General features: G+C 42.7%; 1 protein-coding gene across 1 annotated transcript in view; it reads right to left on the bottom strand.

Annotated features, from left to right (window-relative positions):
* The window catches only part of ryr1b (ryanodine receptor 1b (skeletal)), an 83,642-nt gene that overhangs the window by 35,851 nt on the left and 26,600 nt on the right, over positions 1-21,191 (bottom strand). Inside the window, exons 18-62 of the mRNA XM_078246931.1 lie at positions 21,046-21,179; positions 20,705-20,946; positions 20,418-20,610; positions 19,699-19,915; positions 19,496-19,600; positions 17,917-18,020; positions 17,715-17,798; positions 17,463-17,622; positions 17,104-17,251; positions 16,752-16,957; positions 15,784-15,958; positions 15,405-15,613; positions 14,969-15,315; positions 14,384-14,519; positions 13,988-14,148; positions 13,240-13,402; positions 13,029-13,115; positions 12,390-12,616; positions 11,741-12,185; positions 11,099-11,653; positions 10,766-10,966; positions 10,367-10,478; positions 10,115-10,258; positions 9,677-9,950; positions 9,319-9,436; positions 9,085-9,217; positions 8,067-8,161; positions 7,827-7,962; positions 7,558-7,741; positions 7,289-7,400; positions 7,059-7,179; positions 6,775-6,944; positions 6,401-6,621; positions 6,110-6,200; positions 5,657-5,797; positions 5,381-5,544; positions 2,894-2,972; positions 2,707-2,796; positions 2,348-2,488; positions 1,917-1,994; positions 1,743-1,818; positions 1,522-1,645; positions 819-934; positions 638-705; positions 278-399 (exon numbers count right to left, since the gene is read on the bottom strand). Coding sequence (XP_078103057.1) covers positions 278-399; positions 638-705; positions 819-934; positions 1,522-1,645; positions 1,743-1,818; positions 1,917-1,994; positions 2,348-2,488; positions 2,707-2,796; positions 2,894-2,972; positions 5,381-5,544; positions 5,657-5,797; positions 6,110-6,200; positions 6,401-6,621; positions 6,775-6,944; positions 7,059-7,179; positions 7,289-7,400; positions 7,558-7,741; positions 7,827-7,962; positions 8,067-8,161; positions 9,085-9,217; positions 9,319-9,436; positions 9,677-9,950; positions 10,115-10,258; positions 10,367-10,478; positions 10,766-10,966; positions 11,099-11,653; positions 11,741-12,185; positions 12,390-12,616; positions 13,029-13,115; positions 13,240-13,402; positions 13,988-14,148; positions 14,384-14,519; positions 14,969-15,315; positions 15,405-15,613; positions 15,784-15,958; positions 16,752-16,957; positions 17,104-17,251; positions 17,463-17,622; positions 17,715-17,798; positions 17,917-18,020; positions 19,496-19,600; positions 19,699-19,915; positions 20,418-20,610; positions 20,705-20,946; positions 21,046-21,179 — 7,409 coding nt within the window. The remainder of the gene's footprint in view (positions 1-277; positions 400-637; positions 706-818; positions 935-1,521; positions 1,646-1,742; positions 1,819-1,916; positions 1,995-2,347; positions 2,489-2,706; positions 2,797-2,893; positions 2,973-5,380; positions 5,545-5,656; positions 5,798-6,109; positions 6,201-6,400; positions 6,622-6,774; positions 6,945-7,058; positions 7,180-7,288; positions 7,401-7,557; positions 7,742-7,826; positions 7,963-8,066; positions 8,162-9,084; positions 9,218-9,318; positions 9,437-9,676; positions 9,951-10,114; positions 10,259-10,366; positions 10,479-10,765; positions 10,967-11,098; positions 11,654-11,740; positions 12,186-12,389; positions 12,617-13,028; positions 13,116-13,239; positions 13,403-13,987; positions 14,149-14,383; positions 14,520-14,968; positions 15,316-15,404; positions 15,614-15,783; positions 15,959-16,751; positions 16,958-17,103; positions 17,252-17,462; positions 17,623-17,714; positions 17,799-17,916; positions 18,021-19,495; positions 19,601-19,698; positions 19,916-20,417; positions 20,611-20,704; positions 20,947-21,045; positions 21,180-21,191) is intronic.

Genomic DNA, 21,191 nt, shown 5'->3' with positions numbered 1-21,191 from the left:
GAGGTAGGAGGAGAAAAGAGGAAAGGGAGAGGGAGGGAGAACAGTGAGGGGAAAGAGGGCAACATGTTTGAAGTGACACAGAGAGCAAAAGGGAGGTCAAGGAAATGGACTGGATATTGCACAGGAGAGAGAGAGACATGGAAGAGGGAGAGGACCGACATGGTCACACAAAAGTACTGCACAAAAGGAAAGGTAGGTGGGAAAGAGTTCAAGTCACATAATTCAGAGAACAAACCAGTCTTTTGAATAACGTTTTCTAAGCTTTCACTGCACATACCTTGCAATCATCTCCTTCTCCTTGTTGGAGGAATGCCCTCCACTACCCAAGACTTTAGCAGGAGTGGAGAGGAAGTAAAGGCAGTGATTCTTGAAGTACTGATTTACCAGTGGCAAAAGAATCTATAAAAAAAAAAATTTGATTAGATGTTAATGAACACACTATCATGCCATTAAACAGGCTCATGTCTCAATGTTCACTAAGGGCAGCAGGATGGTGTATAGGCAATAATCAAATACAGTAAGTGTATTTCACCAAGACTGAATCCCTACAAAGGTGATGTTACTATTCATGACCTCTGACTTCCCTGTAGAGGCAGACAAGCAAAATGAGAGTTCAATACAGCGTTGAACAGCTCACCTTGGCAAAGAATTTGATCTCTTGTTCATGTGGTGACTTCTCCACTCTACCACTGCTAACTACAGCCTCTGTTGAAGGGGAAATAAATACAAGTCAGCTCTCAGTCAAAAGGTTCATGTTGGAGTAAGCGGTACGCAATGAAGTGGTACGCCCATGAGAAGTCTCTCAAAGCACACAGTACCAAGATGAGCGATGAACTCCTGGGCGATATCCATCCATTTAAGAAGCTTCTGGAGGAAGCCGTAAGCAAAACGCTTCTCAATGGAGGAAATGTCCTGCTCCATGTCCTTCAGTCCCCTGGGGATGGAGAGAAGAGGGAGTCAAAATAACATGAAGATAGAGAGAAACACAGACAGAACTGGGTCATTCTTGTAATGCAGGAACACTTCTGTCCCCATGAATAACTTCCTCATAGTTTCTTTAAATGCGTCAAATATGTATAGCAAAGGTCTTAAATCGTAAAGATCTTCTGAATCACATAAACAGAATAATGCACATAAAAATACTTTTTTTTGTTGACCATTTTAAACTTAGCTCAACATTTTCCACCCTGTTTCAGGGTCTATAAACCAAAATAAATGAATCCACCTATTATTATTATTGGATTGGATTATTATATACAAGTATCAGAAGAAACACAAATCTTTTTTTTTTAAACAGAATGATGGGGCATTTCTGCCTTTATTGGATAGGAAAGCTGAGATATGAAAGGGGAGAGAGAGGGGGGGAAGACATGCTAAAAAACCGTCACAGGTCGGATTCAAACCCTGGACCTTCGGCGTCAAGTAACAAACCTCTACACTTGTGGGCCTGCTCTACCAACTGAGCTAACTGGCCACAGAAACACTAATCTTAAACTAAAAAGGTAAAAACTTCCTGCTTACCTTGTCACAGCATATCCATTAAGCTGGAGGAACTTGAGCAGGTCCTGGGCCTTCTCCCTGTCCCTGGCCTTCTCCTTAGCCGTCAGGGTGTCATAAGGCACAAGCAAAGGATGGGTGCCACCGCCTAACAGAATTCATTTTTGGACTCAGACTGCAAACTAGCAACCACCACTTAAAAGAAACATCTCAGATGCGAATGTGTAATAGAAAACCCCTCTTACCTTTGGATTGTAGCTCCAGCTTCTTCTTCCTGCCCCAGGTGTTGTGATAGTTCTCAGCCAGCTGCTCGGCCATGGACTGCACGGTGAGGGTAAGAAAATTAAAATCGTCAGGCTCCTGATAAATGTCTAACCAAAACATGAGGCCTGTCAGTGCTGTGAGGGAAAGATACATACCTGCAGCTCTCTGGACAGGGCCATTCCTGTGATATCTATTGGCTGAGGGTTGTAGCCGTGACTTGGATCGTAAGTGGCCTGAAAACAGAAAACGCATACAGAGGAGTGGTTCTCCATGTGAGGTTTAGGGACCTCTAGAAGATTCCAGAAAACGATAACTGCTTTAATTTCACAATTTCTTCACCCATTAAGTGCAGAATGTTTATGAATAATGATATCAATGGGTCACAACAAGTAGGCTTGTTTATTTTCACCCTCTTCTTTTTTGTCCTGGAAGGACAGCTGAGTTCGATATTATCACATTATACCCATATTAAATAATATTATTAGGTTTGATAATAGCGGTCAAGATAGATGAGTCTTGACCAGTAAGAAATCCATCATTGCTTTTGTGTCCTAATATTTTTTTTTTCCACTCCTCTCTCTGTTACCTGAGCAGTTTGGGAGATCTTGCGTGTGGCCGTCTTCTTGTCTACTTCCACCTCCCCGTCCCTAGCTTTATCCAAGGTCCACTCCCAGGCCAACATGGCTTTGATGGATTCTTTGATGGGCCAACGATAAATCTCCTTGTCCTGAGAAACAGAGAGAGAAGAGGATTTAAAAATAAACAGGGAGCCTCTAAACACTATACTGTAGCCTATTTAGAATGTCTGCAGATCTTAAAACACATGGTATTAGAGATGACAAGTTCTTAGGTTTAATCAGATCTGGAAGCAAATTTAATTAAGCTTAGTTAAAGTTTGGTACCTGTGTGCAGATTATCAGGATTCAGACTAGACAGAATCATTACCTTTTCAGAGAAGGTTTTGTATGGCCGGAGCATGGGGTGAGTCTTAGCATTTTCATCCAACACCTCTCCGTAGGTCCAGTTGTTCTGAATCTATAAAAAGAATACAAAGGTACATATGCTTTCAAATACCAAATAAGGACTATATTTATATTTGTATATTTGATGATTTACATTTTTCATTACTGACCTTTTCAAAGGCCCATCTGTCATGAGTGTGCTCTGCATACTTGTTCATGAAGGCATCCAGCCTCTCTGGTATGATTGTGCTGTGAATAAATGAGCTCATATTTAGTATGAGGTTATGAATACCATTTACTATTAATTAAACTTTAGTTGTAGTAACCTGAAAATTACGCTTAGACATTACACTGCAGTTCCCTGTTAGTGCTTAGGATGTGTCACTTCACGTCACCTTCACTGTAGTCTAGAATTGCCAGACCTTAGACCTAGCTCCACACCGTTGCGGAATAAGGTCTGGCTCTACCACACATACATTCCAAGAAATAAAAAACACTCTGGGTTGTTTGCATTTCTTTAAACCAATCACAATCATCTTGGGCGGCGCTAAGCTCCAGACGCAGTGACGGTGCCTCTGCAAAATATTATCGGGAAGGAACATGTTTTGGTGGACCTTTTGCATCCCCACAAAAAAACACCACATTATATATTAAATGAAGTTAACTGTTGACACAATACAGTAACGTGAGCTATTTAAACTAGTTGGAGACATGGTTAAACGTGATTGACTCATACCTGTGTATCGTAGTGTGTACTTCGTACCTGTGTATCGTAGTGTGTACTTCGTCCATAGCAATTTAGTGAATCAATTTCAAAACGTCCCAGTTAGATGGTAAATGCCGTAAACTTAATTCTTTGTAAATCAATCATTCCCCAAAAGATCCAAGCAGGCCTGCCTTTTTGCGCGATCCACATTTTTTTAATTTTCCATTTTCAGCGTGTAGCTTGCTAGCTCGAAGGTTGTCGTCGTTTCCTGAATCGAATAAAGTTTGAGAACGGCAACACACAGAGAGCGGAACGATAGTGACATCTGGCGGAACATCCTGGAAATATTGATCCAGACTACCTTCACAGTTACTGGGTTTTTTTAAATTATTATTAAAAACTAGTACAAAGCCCGTTGAAAATGTGCCTGTTTGGAACGGCCCGATTGCTTGGCCTGTGATACAGCTGCTTGTAGAATTCTTCAAAACCAAATTGTACCCCAAAATTACTTACAGAAGGACCCCAAACCACTTACTCCACTGTAGCCTATAGTCTACTACTGACTTACAGTGTAGGCTACGTCTACATCAGAGGAAGACATTGTAGGCCTACCTACTACTGTATTTACCTGACAGAGAACGGGGCAGATTCAGAATGTAATCACAAAATATCACAATGACAATGTGGAGTAATCAGACATTAGCGTCATGGACTCACGGCAGTGTGCTACCCATCTGGCCCATTATGAGAGCTAATCAGCACATATCTGCGTTCATCAACCACCAGAACCGGACCGTTTGTGTGTGTGTGTGTGTGTGTGTGTGTGTGTGTGTGTGTGCGCGTGCAGAGAGAGAGAGAAAGAGAGAGAGAGAGAGAGAGAGAAAGACAGTGTTGTCTCTTGTCGATATGATCGTTAACGAATTTAACGCTTCAGCAGAGGTGTTCATTTCCATACAGGTATAGTGGCTTGATGGTTAACAGTGAAGTATGGATTTGATTCGCGGGGGTATTTTGGCGACGGTAATGTTTTTAGTGTTTTAAGTTAGCAGTAGACTAATTTAACCCGACCCAGGGTGCTGTGTCTGCTCAGTTCAACTCTGAGATTTTCTCGCTTTGCACAGCGCTGTGAAGGAATAATCTCTGAGATTACGTTATGTTCTGCCAGCTCACAGCAATTTAATAGATATAAATGCATAATAAACGCAGGAAAAGAGTCAAAGGTTGTAACACCCCCCACCCCCTGCTCTTGTAAAGCGTTCTACATGTGGTGTCTGCGTGTGATGTGCAGGTTACCTTCCCCCCAAACACAGACACACATACATACAGATACGTCTTGCTTTATTAGATAGCCTGCCTATAAGTGGCATCACGCTCTGTCTGCCACTTGTTGTCTGTGGTTGTGCTTTGCATGTGTGGGATTCTGAAACGTCCTTAAATTCGGGAATTAAAAGTAGTGCTACTTTGCACATTTTTGTGGGTCTGAGGTGTATTTCACATTTTAGCTGTGAAAGATCCGCTGCTTTCTTCGACCCTCTCTGTCTCTGGTCCTACGCTGAGCTCAGTCAGTGTGCAGGGTGAGAGGAGGAGTGGCCAGCGGCTAGAGCGGCAAAAGCCAATGTGTGCTTCTTTTACCGACGATATATTTTGCATTTCTTATCCAAACAACGTCAAACTTGCACTTACTCGTGTCCGTAGCAAGACACCTGTCAAGTTTGGAATCCATCGGACTAACGGTTCGAGAGATAGGCGCATAACACACACACACAGACAGACAGACAGACGTTCCTGCAATTTATAGATAGATGAGATAACGAGTTCAAATTAAATGTACTGTATGTTTTGCTGTTATATATACAGCATCATTGTGCATTAAAGAGCATTAAACAAGTATTTATTTTTTCAGTAGGCCAATGTGAACTATTTATGTACTCTCTTGTATTTTTCTGCTCACTTGGTGGTCTCCACTGGTTTGGGGTCAAAGTTGCCTTCAGCATCCACAGAGGCCTTCTTCTCAGTGTGAGAGGAGTAGGTGGCATCCACATAGTCAGGCGGAATGGCTCCAGCTATAGCGCAGAGGCAGGGCATGGCGATCTTGAAGAGTTCTAAATCATATTTCTAGAGTTCGGATGACATCAGAGAAGTCACGTTGATAATGACATGAGCTTCAAACCTGTGTAATCAAACAGTACATACACTGTGGGTGAACACCAAGACAATCCTCTCTCACCTTGTGCGCCAAAGATTCAAAGATTCCCCAAAAGAGTTTACGAGTAAGATGTAGCTCCTCCTCTGAGGTCACCCCGAAATTAGCCCATCCGTTAGGCAAGCAGTAGTACTTCCAACAGCGCTCATAGTGATTGGTCAACAGCTGAAACAATGGAAATCACAGATGGAAATACAAAGGAAGACATATTTTAATATATGGTATTCGCAAGTAAACTATTCACTGGTAATTACTGTTTCTAACAAATGTAGGCAAATGCAATTATCACTGTAATGTAATCTACGTGTTGGTAATGCATACATTTCTGTGTTTGAACTGATTGCACTTTAAACACAGATTGGGTAGACTGGGGTGTCTATGTTTCCTTTTACTTTATTCTAGTCCATACAACTTTTCCATTGTTTGAGACTAAAATAAAAATAAAACAAATACAATAAAATGAAATAGCAGGCAAACCTTGAGGGGCATCTTTGCATATTCGTTGAGGATGGGCACATCAAATACCAGCCGCCTAAGCAGATGCTGCAGCATGGAAGGTCGAAGGTATCTGTGAATGTCATAAAAATGCTTTATGAGGAATGTCATGAAGCAGTCTCAAATGGGATATTTTTTCTTTCGGGCTTCTATATAATTGAGTAAATATGTTGCAAATAAAAGAAAAAAATAATCAATTTATCATAATAATCATTCAGATGCCCAATTATCATTCACACGTTACTAAATAGAGAGATTGGGATTAGTACTGACTTGCAGAGCGACATGAGGCACTCCTCAATGACGTCCCTCTGAGCCTTGGTGAGGGCTCGGCCGCGGGACAAGCGATAGATGGTGTGGAGCATGGAGTCTATCATGATGGCCCGGTGTTCTGTCCCAGCAAACAACGGAGCACACTTGGTGAGCAGAGGCAGAACAGCCGAACAGAGGTAGCGGTTCAGTGCCAAGGCCATTTCAGTCGTACTGAATGCCACCTATAATCAGAGAGAAAGATAGAAAAAAACTATTTGTACTGAGTGCAATACTTTGGAGACATGTGGATAGTGACACCCACCGACAGACAGATTTCTGGAGTTGACAGAAGTGGAATTTCTCTTGCCGTTTTACGTCTGTCTTTTCCTACTCACCGTGTCCAGAGAGGCTGCAGCTCTCATGTCAGGCAGGAAACCAACCTCCAGCACATGAAGCAAGAAGTCCTGGTTGTCAATACCATACACTCTGTCAAGGAACAGCACCATAGAGGCCTTGTGGTCCGGGACGAAACTGGCTGACATCTTAGGCTCAATAATCTGACTATCTGTGGTGGTTTGGACAGAAGAAATTATAGATGCAGGGTGTTGCCAAAATATGCCTAATTTATACTGTACACTTACACAGTGTGTCCATGCATGATTCCGTCTTAGTAACTAACCTTTGCCGAAGGCAGGAATCTGCACGGATAAGCTGATGACTCCCACCAGGTCCTCTATGGGCACAAGAGACCTAAGGATGGCCCTGATTCTTAGAGCTTCACCCTTGCCTGCTTGGATCAGCTGTAGAAACATTTAAGACATGTATGAGATGTATGTATCCACCACATACTGAGCCAACGTGCCTGGAGGCTTAAGAGTAATCAATGTTGAGAAAAGCCGTTCTACTCACATGCATCTCAGGGGCACAGCGACCCAGCAGATCGATGAGGGCCGAGTAGAAGGACATGATGGCATTTCCTAGATGTACACGGTTCTCCTCGTGCTGTTCCTCACCACCAAACCTGCCAACCAAGAAAGTCTTAATAACTGATTTTGCCGAGCACAGCTTTCAAAGCAAACAAGACAATAGACACCATGTCCATTATTTCATTTTTTTGTCAAGTCTTGAGCCAATGTTGTAAATACAAACTGTGTCACACCTACGGCGCCAACACTTACATGAAGCGTCTGTCTTTTTTGACAGTGGGTCCATCCCTTGCTGGATCCTCTGAGATCTTGATGGCCTCCTCCATGGCAGCCAGCAGACCATTCCCGCCCTCTCCTCTCAGGGCCGGGCCGAAGCACTCGGGCCGACGGATGAGCAGACGCACCACAACATTGGCGTTCTCCTCCACGCTCTCTCCTGTGAGGAGCAGGTGAGCAAACGTTAGTGACCGTAACCCACAACTCAAAACCACAAATGTAATCATTAAATGGAGGGTGCTGACCGTTTACAAAGACAGCAAAGCGGAGGAAATCCAGGTATCTCTCTCCTCCGCAGGGGTTCCACCCAATGTCAGGGTAGCCCTTAGAAAGGAGCATTGGACACATCTGCAGACCGCAGCCCGCCAGGTATGTCACCACCTACATCACCACGCATGAGAGGAGACACCATGAGAGATTATAAGCTAACAAGTCCACTGTACCCGTTCATGTGTTTTTCGTTCTTGTTTTTTTTTTCCTCCTACCATTTCCAGGTCCTGCTCTTGTAGAGCCAAGGCCAGCTCATTGTTGTCGATGCAAGAAGCCGCAGCTACATCCAGAGGTGTGGACCCACGCATGCCTGCAAATGTAAAATAAGTCTGCATTTGTTTGTTCTTTGCGTAATACTACACAGGCTCATACAGAAATGTCTTATTTTCAGTGGATTTTTCATTTATTTTTTGTTACTTTATTTAACATGATAGTAGAAGGTGCAATATGTAGATGCTGCTATTGAACTGAGGCAAGCATATCAGACATCTCAGTCTACAGGAAAGTACTCATTTTATTTCATTGGAATTGTTTTAGTATTATTCTAACTTTAAATGTTCTGTGTTTGATTGTTCAATGGTCCATGCTTATTAAAAGAAAAACACCTATTGCTGGCAATTCATATCTATGTTCTCATCCTTGCATAAGAATATAGAGAAGGTTGTGTCTCATGTTACAATGTAGGGCTGGGCGATATGGAGAAAATCAAATATCACGATATTTTTGACCAAATACCTCGATATCGATACCGCAACGATATTGTAGTGTTGACTATTGGTGCTTTCACAAAATATTTACACAATGAGACTTTTGATAAATAATCATCAGTAATGTGGATATAATGACTAAGTGGGTAAAGGCAAATAATAGACAGTTACAACAGTCTGGTAAGTTCAGAAAATGACATCACTTTACTGTAATGCAGCCTTTAAAACCAGGAAAAGACAACACTTATGTCATATCACGATATTACGATATCCAAATTTAAGACGATATCTAGTCTCATATCACGATATCGATATAATATCGATATATTGCTCAGCTCTAGCTCCATGACATGTTTTATCTGTCTGTGAATATTGAAATTTAGCTAAACTTTTTTTCTTCTTTTTTTTTAAATCGCATCTCAAATCGTATTCACAATATCTGGCAGAAAAATTGCAATTAGATTCTTTCCCCAAATCGTTCAGCCCTACTGTACAGTGAATAGCATGATAGGGGACTGACACTGACCCAAGCCAATGCCGCTGTTTTGTAACAGGTAGCTTAGATGGTCAAACATGGAGCGCTGGTTCTGTCGGCTGATACGACAGAAGTAACACAGGAAACGACAGCAGTTGGTCACCATTTGGGGGAATCGAATCTCCTGGAGAGAAAAAGGGAAGAGATACATTCTGTCTACCTTGGGGATGGAAGGCGTACACTCCAACAATGATATTAGACAAACACAAACTCATCACAAGTTACCTTCGAGTCTCCTCCTCCGCCCAACACATTGACCATGACTTCCATGACAGTCTCATGCATACCAAGAGCTCTCATCAGATTGGGGTGTTGGTAGAACACCTTGTTGTTCATGATGTTCCTGAAAGAATTAGAAAAAATACATTAGCCAGATTCACTGGTTAAGTTGACATTGGAAAACAACTGCAGGGCAGGCTAAGCCTGAAGCTTTTCACAAAAATATCACTAAAGGAAAAATACAAAATAATAATATCAATATTTTGATATCAATATCACGTCCCATCTTTATCACAACTACAGCTGCTGGGGAGTACATATCCACCCCCCCCCACCACCACCACCACCCCCCACACACACTGACCCAATGCTCTGGATCATGAGCCTCTCCTCTTCTGGGCCCATCTGGACAATAAGCAGTGAACGTATCTGTCCCAAACACTCAAGTAGGTCCATGGTGTCCTGAACAGACACAGCATTGATGGCGTAGGCTTTGGGCAGCGCTCGGATCAGCTCCCCAAGGCCGTCATACTGCCTGTGGAGCAGGCTGAACATCATACGGACAAGTTCAGGGTTCTGAATGAACGACTCCTGGGCCCAGTGGATCATGGTGTGGGAGATCAGTTCCTGAAGGGAGTCTTGGTGAAGTGGACACAGAGAGGGACAGTATGTCTGTTGTGTCATATCATATGTTCGATGGTTATGGATTTAAAAAGGCAGATTTTGCTTTTTTTTGGAGTGAAATTGTCCAATAATTCAAGTCCTACAAATATCTAACAGGTTGTTTGCCTGTTACTCTTACTGGGTTTTGGATCCTCCTCGACCTCTGGCTTCTCCTCCTCCTCCTTCTTGCGCAAGCTCTTGATCTTATCCACCAGACTGATGAGTCTGCCTCTCAGTGAGGAGTCCACCTCTTCTTCCTCTGCCTCCTCCTCAATATGTATACCTGTGTGTAAAATGGAAAATCAGCATTAAGAGCCCAAAAATACTTAACAAAAAAGTAATTCACCTCTGCAGAGTACAAAAACACATAGCATCTTTGAGAACTTCTCACCGCAGTGAAGCAAGAGGTCAGTGTGGAACTCTACCAGACTGTCCCGCACCGCCTCAGGCACCGGACTCAACTCCTCCTCTGAACTGTGCTTAAAGTTGGTCAGCAAAAGGACCTTGAAGGGGAATACAGTAAGACAACCCCATCAGCATATGTCTGATTTGCATCTTCTTGTTTGGTCTGAGGCATTTTATAAATTTCTAGGGGTTCCTTTGAAAACAAAGCTTCTTATCAGATCTCAAAAACCAACCCCCAGCATTTTTGAGACAAGCCCATCTCAATGTCAGTTTTCACTGTTCTTAGAAATAAAGTGTCAATGTATAACTCAAGGGACGAATATTATCCAAATCCAATTTAAAATGTATACCCCATAGTACAAATTTAATTGTAAAAACACTGTACCTGGTCCTGGGGTGGTGAACGGAACTCGCGGGTCTTGCGTGCAGTCTCAGCAGCCGACATAGTGAAGGCTCTCATTAACAGGTTGTAGCGAACACGCTGGTTTTTCTGAACACTATTGACAAAGCTGTCTGAATAGGCCACAATGCCTTCCACTCTGTGTCGCAGCTCGCAGTCGCAGAAGTACTGCAGGAGTGTGCACATCTGAAAGAGATAATACGAAAAAGAGTTGTCGATGTGTAATATGTACAAATGTAACATATTTTAAGAATATGAATTCTGTGCAGATGCATACAGATGAATGGGATACATTGTTTAGTTATAAAATATAATGACCTGCAGTTTGACAGACTCTGGTAGCTTCATCTGGAGTAATCCCTCTTCCAGACCATCCTCCTCTTCTTTCACTTCTGCCTCCACTACCTCTGCCTCCTTCTCCTTCTCCTCCTCCTCCTTCTCTCCTTCCACTTTTCCTTCTTTGGCCTCTTCCTTCTCCTTCTCCTCCTGTTCTCCTTCCTCCTTAGGCTCTCCATCTAAATCTTGCAGTTCCTCCTCTCCCTCATCACCAACCCCTTCGTCCTCAAGCTCAGCCTCAGTTTCCTCCTCCTTTGCTTCCTCAGTTATTTCAGCAGCTCCACCCTCCTCAGCTTTCTCTCCCTCCTCCTCCTCCTCCTCCGCCTCCTCCTTTCCACTGAAAACATTTGGATCGATCATCTTGAGGATGTGCTTGGTGTCCTCATCGTTGAAGATGCCCATCATGAGCAATGTACTGATCAGCTTCAGGATTGGGACAAAGTGGAACTCCACACTGCCTCCTACAGGATCGCGCATAGCCTGGCTACCATCCAGCACAGCCTCTGTTAACATGCTAATCGCCCTGGTCTTCAGCTCCTGTGGGTGGAGGAATGATAAAAATAAGCAAAAGGCAACTAAAATGTCATTACATTTTTCCAACGCAACCTGTCTCTTGTCTCTTACCTGCAGGGGGAAAACAGGACTAAGGGTGTACAAGTCAGGGTCTGTGCCGACAAAGTTGATGGATGAGAAATGCAGTTTGGGCCGTAAGCAGGTGGTCAGGCCAACACCGGGGAGGGAATGTGCCTTCTTTGCATCAGGATAGAGGTGGATGCTGAGAGTCTCTGTAGTCATGGGTACGATGAACTCCCTGTTGGTGCCCAGACGCGCTCGTTTGGCAGACTCTAGGTGAATGCTGATGAGCAGGTCGTAGTAGCCGCTGCGGAGAGGTCCAGGCAGGTAGGTGTTCTCGATGGCATAGAAAAGCTGGGATTCATCCACATGGCTGCACAGAGCATGAGCCACTCGGTTATTGCCAAGTGCGCACACAGCGCAGTAGAGCATGAGGGTGTGGTAGTGAAACTTCATCAGATCCTGACGCTCCGACAGCTCCAGGATGTCAATACACCTGAGAAACAAAGACAGACTCAAAGCTCAAAACTGACCAGGTAACATGGCTGAGCAATTATCATAACCCTGAAAAAAGAATTGTTACAACTGCAGGTAAATCCATAAATATAAATTCTCCAGATTCATAGGATCACAGGATTATTGTGATAAAATGTAATTTACAGTATCTGCAGATGGCCTGCTGGGGATACGGGTCTCTGACCTGTTCTCCTCTGGGATGTGCAGAGCCATCATGATGAGAGGTTCAGTACACTCCACCATCCAGCCCAACCTCTCACTCACTTTGCCCACTTCCGGGTTGAGAAAGTGATTGGGCATACGACTCCAGATAACTGGGGTCAGCATCTGGACATCCAGCCTGGGAGGGCACTGGGGGACCGGGTTCTTACGCTCACTGCGGAACATGGCTGCCGAGATGGGCATGATGTTCTGAGAGGGAGAAAGAGTAAAGGGGTAAGAGATAAAAACAGGTAAACAATTAGACTTGAAAAGGGAGAAAACAATGGGTCTAACAAGAAACGTACAATTAGGCAAGCACACAATTAAAAGAATGGGGCTTTTTATACAGCAGATGTGTATGAGATGCAGGTTTAACCCATGTTAGACCAATTATGATGAGACAGCTGTCACCGGTTAATCTCTAGTTTGCAGAGACTCTAGTCAGCAGTGTAGATCCATACACTTTACTGATAAATCTTATAAAAGTTTTGATGTTAATCGAAATGGCGTATGAGAGGAAGTAGGCATGAAGAATATTTTAAGCAGAATAGTTGGAGAAGTTGAAAAAGTGACTTTCAAAAAAAATGTGTACTTCAGTGTGTGAGCAAAAGTAGTTTCTGACCTTGAGTTTTCCCAGCTCCAGCTGCACCAAGTTCTGATTGGAGGGCTGAACGAAGACGGCAGGGAACAGCTTGGTGTTGGGCTCCACCTGAAATAAAACACCTCTGGTTTTACAGCTCCACAGTGTAACATAACTCATCTGAAGTCAAGTTAGAAAAACACAGATGCAAATACACACACAACCTACTGTATACTGTGTAGCCTTTCCTAACCTGGTAAAATGTGTTAATCTCCTTTCCATTGGCTGTAAAGGTCATCAGACCTGTTGCCAGGTCGACCAAGCAGCCAACCACCATGTCCTCCTGGCTGAAGCGGGTCTGCTGATTGCTGACCAGGTCCCCTCCCCACACCATGTAACAGTTACTGTGTTTCATACTGCAGAGAAATCAAACACACTGCTTTGTTAAAACTCAAGTCATTCTTCATGTCTATTATATGGCAGTTGACACATTTTACAGTTGATCCAAAGGTGGACAAAGGGGAGAATATAGAAAATGGAAAATAACACACAGACAACCAACTCTTACTAAGTTAACTTCTCATTAGGTTGGAAAAAGATCTGAGGATTTTATGTCCTGGAGACAAGGTAAGTAGGTGCTGTCAGTACACCAGTAGAAAGAGACGTTGTATTTTTGGATAATGTAGCATAAAGAAAACATAAATGACGGAAAAGAAAGGGGCCCAAGTATTCAACCTTGGGGGACACCACAAGATATGAAAGACAGTTATCAAGTTCCTTAATGATTAATGAATACTGTTACATAGTCCGACAGTCATGATTAGGTAGCTCTAAGAGACAGTTACATCCCTAGATATTTACAACTTAGCAGTGTTATTTGTCACTGCTGTTCATCCTTACTGCCACCAGCGTGTGAAACAGCTAGCCTAAATCACATTACTTACATTTTAAACCAAGAATGAATAAGAATAGAATACCATTAAAATGTGGGAAAGACTAACCTGTCGTGTATGTTGCCTTTGTCATCTCCCACAGTAACAGTGACAGTGCGAACTTTGGAGAGGTCAAAGGTTGGATCATACTGGTGGTAATCAGGAGTGACCCAGCCAACCCACACACCAGAAGGCTCCTGCCCAGCAAAGATCCTCACAGAATAGTAATACTGAAAATAGAAAAAGATAAAAAGATTGTTACAAGAAAAAAAAGTACAATTCGAATATCTAGAGATGTTACATTAACTTAAATACTGTAGTATGATGTAACCTAATATACAGTAAAGTCCCAATGAGCAGGATTAGCAAATCGTCAGCCTAAACCATGGACTTTGCACATACTGTAGGGATAATTTTAACATGTGCTGTAAATCTAGCATGAGCAAATGATAATGATTAGCTCACAGTGGTGGTATTCAGGATGGTGTCAGGGTCATCTCTGTCATCTGGGACCACATCTTCCACCAAACGTGGCACCGTTGGAGGGGCAGGAGGAGGGGAGAGAGGTGTCATGGCAACCTTCTTGGCCTTTGAGAAGAATCTAATGTGCACAGAAGATAATCTTAAGGGTGCACTAGACAACTTTACTCACTGCTACATTAAATTGAGGTCATTTTTGAAAAACTAATTAAAAAAACAAACACATAATATAACATCAATGAACTGCATGTAGCACAATCAATTGCAAATTTCTTTATGATAACAAATAAAAACAAAACAAAGGGACACAAGAGGAAAACTGTCTATTGTTGAGATGATTCAAGCTGTTGCTGGAGGGTGGACTCATTTGATGCTGTTTAGGAGACCGTTTGTAATTTGATATTAAGTTTTTAATAGCAAACTGAGCAACTCCACAGTCTTAGTGGCGATGAACTCTCTGAACTGTTTTTTTTATACTGAGAAGATGGATTAATTATTCCCATAATAATCTGCACCTTTAATACTAAGATTGTTACTCTTTTCTAAAAAGACACCTCCTGCCACATTTACCCTTTTTTCTTTCCCTTTTCTGACATTGTGTCCTTCTCATTTTCCATAGAGATCTCCTTAGGTACAGACGGCTCCTTCTTTTCATCATCCTGCTCCTTGCGGCCGGCAGACTTCTTCAGAACTTCAAACTCTGAGTCGGGCTCCACCACTACCACATCCTCCTCGGGTATGGTGAGAGAACGTGTGAGAGGGGTTGTGCCTGCCGTGATCTTGAAAGTCTCATGAAACTGGACGGGCATGCTAAGTCTGAGGAACATCATATCAGTATTGGCGTTCTGCGAGCCAAACGTCTTATGGGTCAGTTTTAGACAGGGGGCGCTGTCCACAGTCCCATCCACACGGGAGACCTGTGAGATAATATGTTTCAAGATAAATAAATAATATGGGTTTAAAGTTCTAGCTTCATTAAATATAGAATGTGTCACTGAGTAATTACCTCAATATGATTGTGTTCGTTGGGTACAGGCACAAACTGGGGCAAACTTTTACTGAACCACATGGTAATGTCTCTCTTCATATTGATGGCAAAAGGTTCAAATCCTTCCTGCAGGCCACAAATGGCAAAGTATCGCAGGCTGCTCACATTTTGCCCAAGATTAATCCTTCCAACCTGGGACAGGCCCAAGGCGCACACTGGTATGAAACCTAAGGGGTAAAACCACAAGAATGTTATTGGTACAATTATTTTTCAATTGCTTTAAAGTTGTGCTAATATAAACTGTGAACGAGTTATGCCAAACAAGGTTTATGTCAAGAGACACTTCCTTTCGGTTACTGCTACTTATGCTGATCACAGAAGGTAAAATTACTCTTACCTTCCCCAATTTCAATGTCTTTGAACGCCATGTCCGAGCCTGAGTCACTGATCAACATTTCTCCGTTGAGTGTGAACATGATGTTCATATCAGTCAGGTCAATCATACAACCAACTACATCACCAGACTGCCACTGGCGACCGAAGGGTTCATTGCCAACATGCCATCGTTGAGCCTGGAAATGGTTACAATAATTACATTATCTATACAATACTACTTCCAATTTCCATTCAAAAGATAAAAACAGAGACAGCATTGTCAGGTGTGCTCTTGTAATCTTTTCTGACTACTTAGACTTAGTTTCATGTCTATTTTCATCACTGAAGTGGTTTATTTACAAGCCCCACTTACAATTTAAGGCACATCACATCTCAAAGTGTCTTCAAAATTCAGTATTTTTATTAGTGGGCAAAACTAAAGAGTGCATTTACTGGAAAGGATCCAAATTTTATTTTTACATGTTAAAAAGGTTTTGGAAAGAAATGTACACAGCTTATGACCTATTTCAACATGGTATAATTTAAAACCTTACGATACCAGTACCCCTCAAGTGATTCCGATACCAATGGAGTACTACCTTTTTTCTTTCTATTTCATTTAATACCCATCATGTGAATGGAAGTGTCTGAATGGCTGAACTGTCAAGTCCGTCAAATACACTGTACACACTACTCAACTTCACCACACCACAGACTGTATGGGTTGTAGCTAACAATCCCATGTTGCATTAAATCGAGCTGGCTGCGAGCAAAACTATACAAATAGTCTAGGTACAAAAAAAGATCAAATGCAGGTATCATTTGACTGGAGATGTTTCAATACTACTCTGTATTTTGGTCGATATTTTAAAAAGGTATTGAGTACCAATACCCAGCCCTAATTGATAAGCACTTGATTTTCCCAGTCGAAACTTGATTGCATCAGACTGACACTGATTTAACTAAGGTGAACCAAAGATGCAGACTGACCTTATTGCCGTTAAAGACGTAGGCCAGTTCATCTGCTCCCAGTTCAGTGTCAGAGCGGACACTCGGACGGGCCCAGCCCACTCTCATCTCCCCCGTGGTTACAGCCTCAAACTCAAAGTACCACTTCCCTTGGGTGATAGCGTACGACTTCTCTGCCCTGAAGATTCGTACCTTATCCCCGCGGGTGTTCTCGAGGCCATGGCCAGCTACAGGCAAAGAGAGAAAAAATGACAAATAAAGATTAAGAAGTATGAAGACATTGGAGATGTCCTAGTTGGGGTTAAGGAATTTTGACATTGCTTGATATTCTGCATTTAATCAACAAATGTTGCCTTGATGTAAGCGGACTTACTGCTCTCCTGATCTGGAGGCTCAATGTTGTAGCCATAGCCAATGAGGGTGCGGACAGCGTTATTAACACTGTCTCGGTTGGTTTTCTTAGTTCTCTCGTCCAGCAGGTTGTAAGGTACCAGACGAGGGTTTCGCTTATTCATGATGTCCTGAGAAGCGTAACAGAATACGACTTGATATTTAAATAAAAACAATAAAAAAGGGGTGACTAGTTGTACATCTTATTTACAAAAATCATTAAAACTTTGGAATTGCACCAGGGCTTAGCCTAAATTGGATTATACCTTTGTGTAAATGGACATGGTCTCAAGACAGATCATTTGGTTAATAAAGGATCTATTATGAATTGGAAATGGATACCTGCACAATACTGTAGGTCCATCCTTGTCGTACCCGGTCCCTTGCCCAAACATTATGCCCATTTTCTGCCAGTTTTTCCACAAGCTGGTTCTGATTTGGTGTCAGTTTGACATGGCTGAGGTCAAGGGGGGCAGGCTTGTATGCATTGGTCATCACATAGCTAGAGGACAGACAGAAGCTTATATTCAGATATTCTTAAAAGATAATGTACACAGTTAGTTTATACATCCAGAAATATCTTTGTCGCCATACGTCTTGGGCAGCTTGATCTTCTTGAGATTCTCCTCTGCTTTCTCATCACCCATACCAACATGGCAACCCAGCGCCAGGAGAGTCCTGTGTGTTAACGACACAGGCATCAACAATCACATCCAAGGACATTAAAACCTCACTACCCTCTTACCCTCACATCTCTCAAACTGACACCTCTACAGAACCTTCATTACAAACTCACTTGAGAGTCTCGCCAGACATTTGCAGGTTGTAGTTCCTCTCTGGTTCAGGGAGACTCTGGAAGTCCACCAGGCACGGATGGAGTTTCTTGTTGTCATCCCTGAACTGTGGAGGACGATGACAGTAGGTTACTCACTAGTAAAAAATAATCACCAATTAAGTTATGCTTTGTTTGCCTCAACAATCCCTTTCCTACACCAAGATTTATTTTAGCCTAAAAAGGGGGTGAATTCTCTGCTTTTTTACCAGATATACTTGAATCAATTGTTCTTATACTGTTTGTTACAACTGAAGACACTTATCAATATAGATTTTATTATGCTCGAATTTAAGGAGATAACACAAGTCCCTTTAAAAAAAAAATGATAAGGGACTGTTCGTTATTTAATTAAGGGGCCACCGGAGTTTTGTGGCCTCTAACCTAAAAAGACTTGACCCTCCCCTCGTCAGTAATAATTTTCCCACGACCCTCCAAAATGATTTGAAAAAGAGGCATGACCCTCCCCTAGCGTGCAAGTTTGCACTTGGCAAAGAAGTACAGATGCAGTACAGATGGACATTGTTGTGGAAACACAATAAACATGGAAACTAAATGCACACTTCCTACATTACTGCATTACTTCAAATACTAAGTTACTCCTCTAGTAAATTAGTATTCATATGAAATAAAACAATAAAACATTGAGACCATTCAGCAAAGCACACTGGGTAACATTCAACACTGGTTGCTATGGACTTGTCACTAGGCTTCGTCATTGTATATTTTAGCACATAGGTAGTAAAGGTGCCGAAGATGAACATTATATTCCAAAACATATATGTTTATTTTTAAAGCAGATTTTAAATTACTTGTATTACTATACTTAGTATTTTGCCGTAATCCAATGACACGTAAAAAAAGTAATCCACAGCGATCAGTAGATCCACAAAAAGGGTCACGGTGTATCCAGCAAGGGGTCACATTCACCAGCCAGCTCCAAACAGGTGAACGAGGTGAACTTCGCCGTTTTAAACAAAGTGGAATAAACGTATACAAGTCCAAATCTACACAAAACCCGCAATCAATTAGTAAGCTGACATCAAATGTATATTCACGGCAAGATGTCCAGACTAGTAACAGTAATTTTCGTTTTTTGCGTCCTGCTGCTCCCATCGTCAGCCAGGTAATATTTGTTTTTACTAAAGCAGTATATGAAATCTGATGTATTACCTACCACCATTTAGTTGTTTTGTGTTATTTAAAATATTTATAAAATATCTGGTCATGCCAGACGTAATTATTCCACTCATTTTTTAAACAATGCAATTAACCGTTTCAGCCACCAGGGGGCCAGTGCTCCTCCTGCCCCCCCAGCAAACTCCGCGTATGTGGTCAGACCCATCTGCTAGGGGGCCGAGACTAAGAGCTACATGGATAAATATGCACCAAACAAGCCACTTTGAAATTTTGCTCTTTTCATGAATAAAAAAGTTGGGTGCTCTCACATTACTGAAGAGCTCCAAATCCTTTAAATCTGAGGTTGTCAAATCAAAACTCCCATACTGTTGCATCTGTATTGCAGTGCAGACTCCATACTCACACTCCCATAGGTCCAGCCCTGCTCGATACGGGTGACAGCCCAGAGCTCGTGAATATTCTCTGCGAGCTTCTCTCGGATACGCTCCAAGTGGGGTGGTAACACAATCTATACAGCAAAGGAAAGTCAGCAAACACAGAGAAACTTATGCAGCAAATACTTTAATGACATTATCAAATTCCGATTTTTAGGTTTGGGGCTTTTACCTGAACAGTGTCCACAGGGCAGGGGGTGAAGGAGGTGTGGGTGAGGGACTGCGTGGGACCCAACAGGTTGCGTACGCCATGGAAGTCGTGCTTGTACTCCTTGATGGGTTCAATACGCATCCTCTCTCTAGGCAACAGAGCCTCGTAGCATGGGGCGTAGCCAGGCGGGGGCATGAACTTGAAGTCTCCATGACGACCGCCAAGGAGGAAACGAACCCTGAGGTGACAGAGTCAGTCCAAATCTTTATTTATTTGACAGAGATCTTTATTTACTACTTAAATCCTGTACGGCAACACTGCCTTGATCTTTATAAGACTCACAATAAAGAAAACATTGATTTGTGTTTCCCTCACTGCTCGCATCGGTCAATTTACCATTTGACCCATCTCAGCACTGGGAGGGATCATTACACACAGCAACTGTAAAATCTCTTCTGGGTGACAAGACACTAGAGTTTAGAGGGATTATTTGAGAGATATTTGTTTGTAGGTATTCATCATATTCTGCCAGTTGATTTTGTCATTCTCTACGTGACTACTACATTAGCAGAACACAAGCCTCCTAATGAACTGTTAACTCTGCCTCTGCACATGCCTAATTGCATTGCATAAATATTTGGTATATTAATTCACTGCTGTACTGCTTAAATTAGGACATTACCATGCAAATCAGTTGAAAGTTGAATAGATGAACCATCTTATTTTTATTTTGTACTTACTTGACTCCAGCAGAGAAGCTGATGACGGGGAAGAAGAGGCCGTCCACATTAAAGTTTTCAAACATGCCCTGGACTGGGTGGCCATTAATACGGAAAGAGATACTGGGCACGCTCAGATCCAGACAGCAGCTGACGACGTCGTCTGCAGCCAGGCTGTGTGCGCTGGGCGCAGCCACCTGGCGGGGGACGGTACCTGAACGGCACAGCGGAGAGCGAGGAAGTCATGTAACAGGACATACAGCATCACGGATAATAGTATAGGAAATCAGTTGAGGGAATCATCTTACCTGACCATAGATTCAGTCCATCGTAGCCATAGGAGTAGAGGTCATCTCCCACACCGTTGCCTCCCCAGCCTTCTCCTCCTCCAGGGTAGGGGCTGTATCCCTCGGTCATAGCCCAGCCCACACGCAGGTGGCTGGCCTGGCCCGTCACAAAGGGTTCCACATAGTCTACCATCATCTCAAAGTACCATTTCTTATACTGCGTGGACCCCTCACATGTACCCAGGAAGATGTTGGGTCTTATACTGAGCACACAAGAAGAAAAATATGAGTTAAAGAAAACTCTGACAAATGACAGCCTGTAGCTTCGGTATTGTAGAACAACTTAACAGCAGTTCAAGTACCTAGTGACATAGTTTACAATGTTGGTCTGCAGCAAGAGTTCACGACCCGGGAGCAGGTTTTCAGTGATGAGGTTCTGGTTAGACCTCACAGCTACACCATTACACACGCAGAGAGAGCGCAAGACATCCAGGACCTAAAGGCAGGA

Source organism: Sander vitreus, chromosome 3, assembly GCF_031162955.1.
Source record: "Sander vitreus isolate 19-12246 chromosome 3, sanVit1, whole genome shotgun sequence".
Taxonomy (NCBI): Eukaryota; Metazoa; Chordata; class Actinopteri; order Perciformes; family Percidae; genus Sander; species Sander vitreus.
Note: the sequence above shows the minus strand (reverse complement) of the source record. Positions and strands in the feature narration are given on the sequence as shown.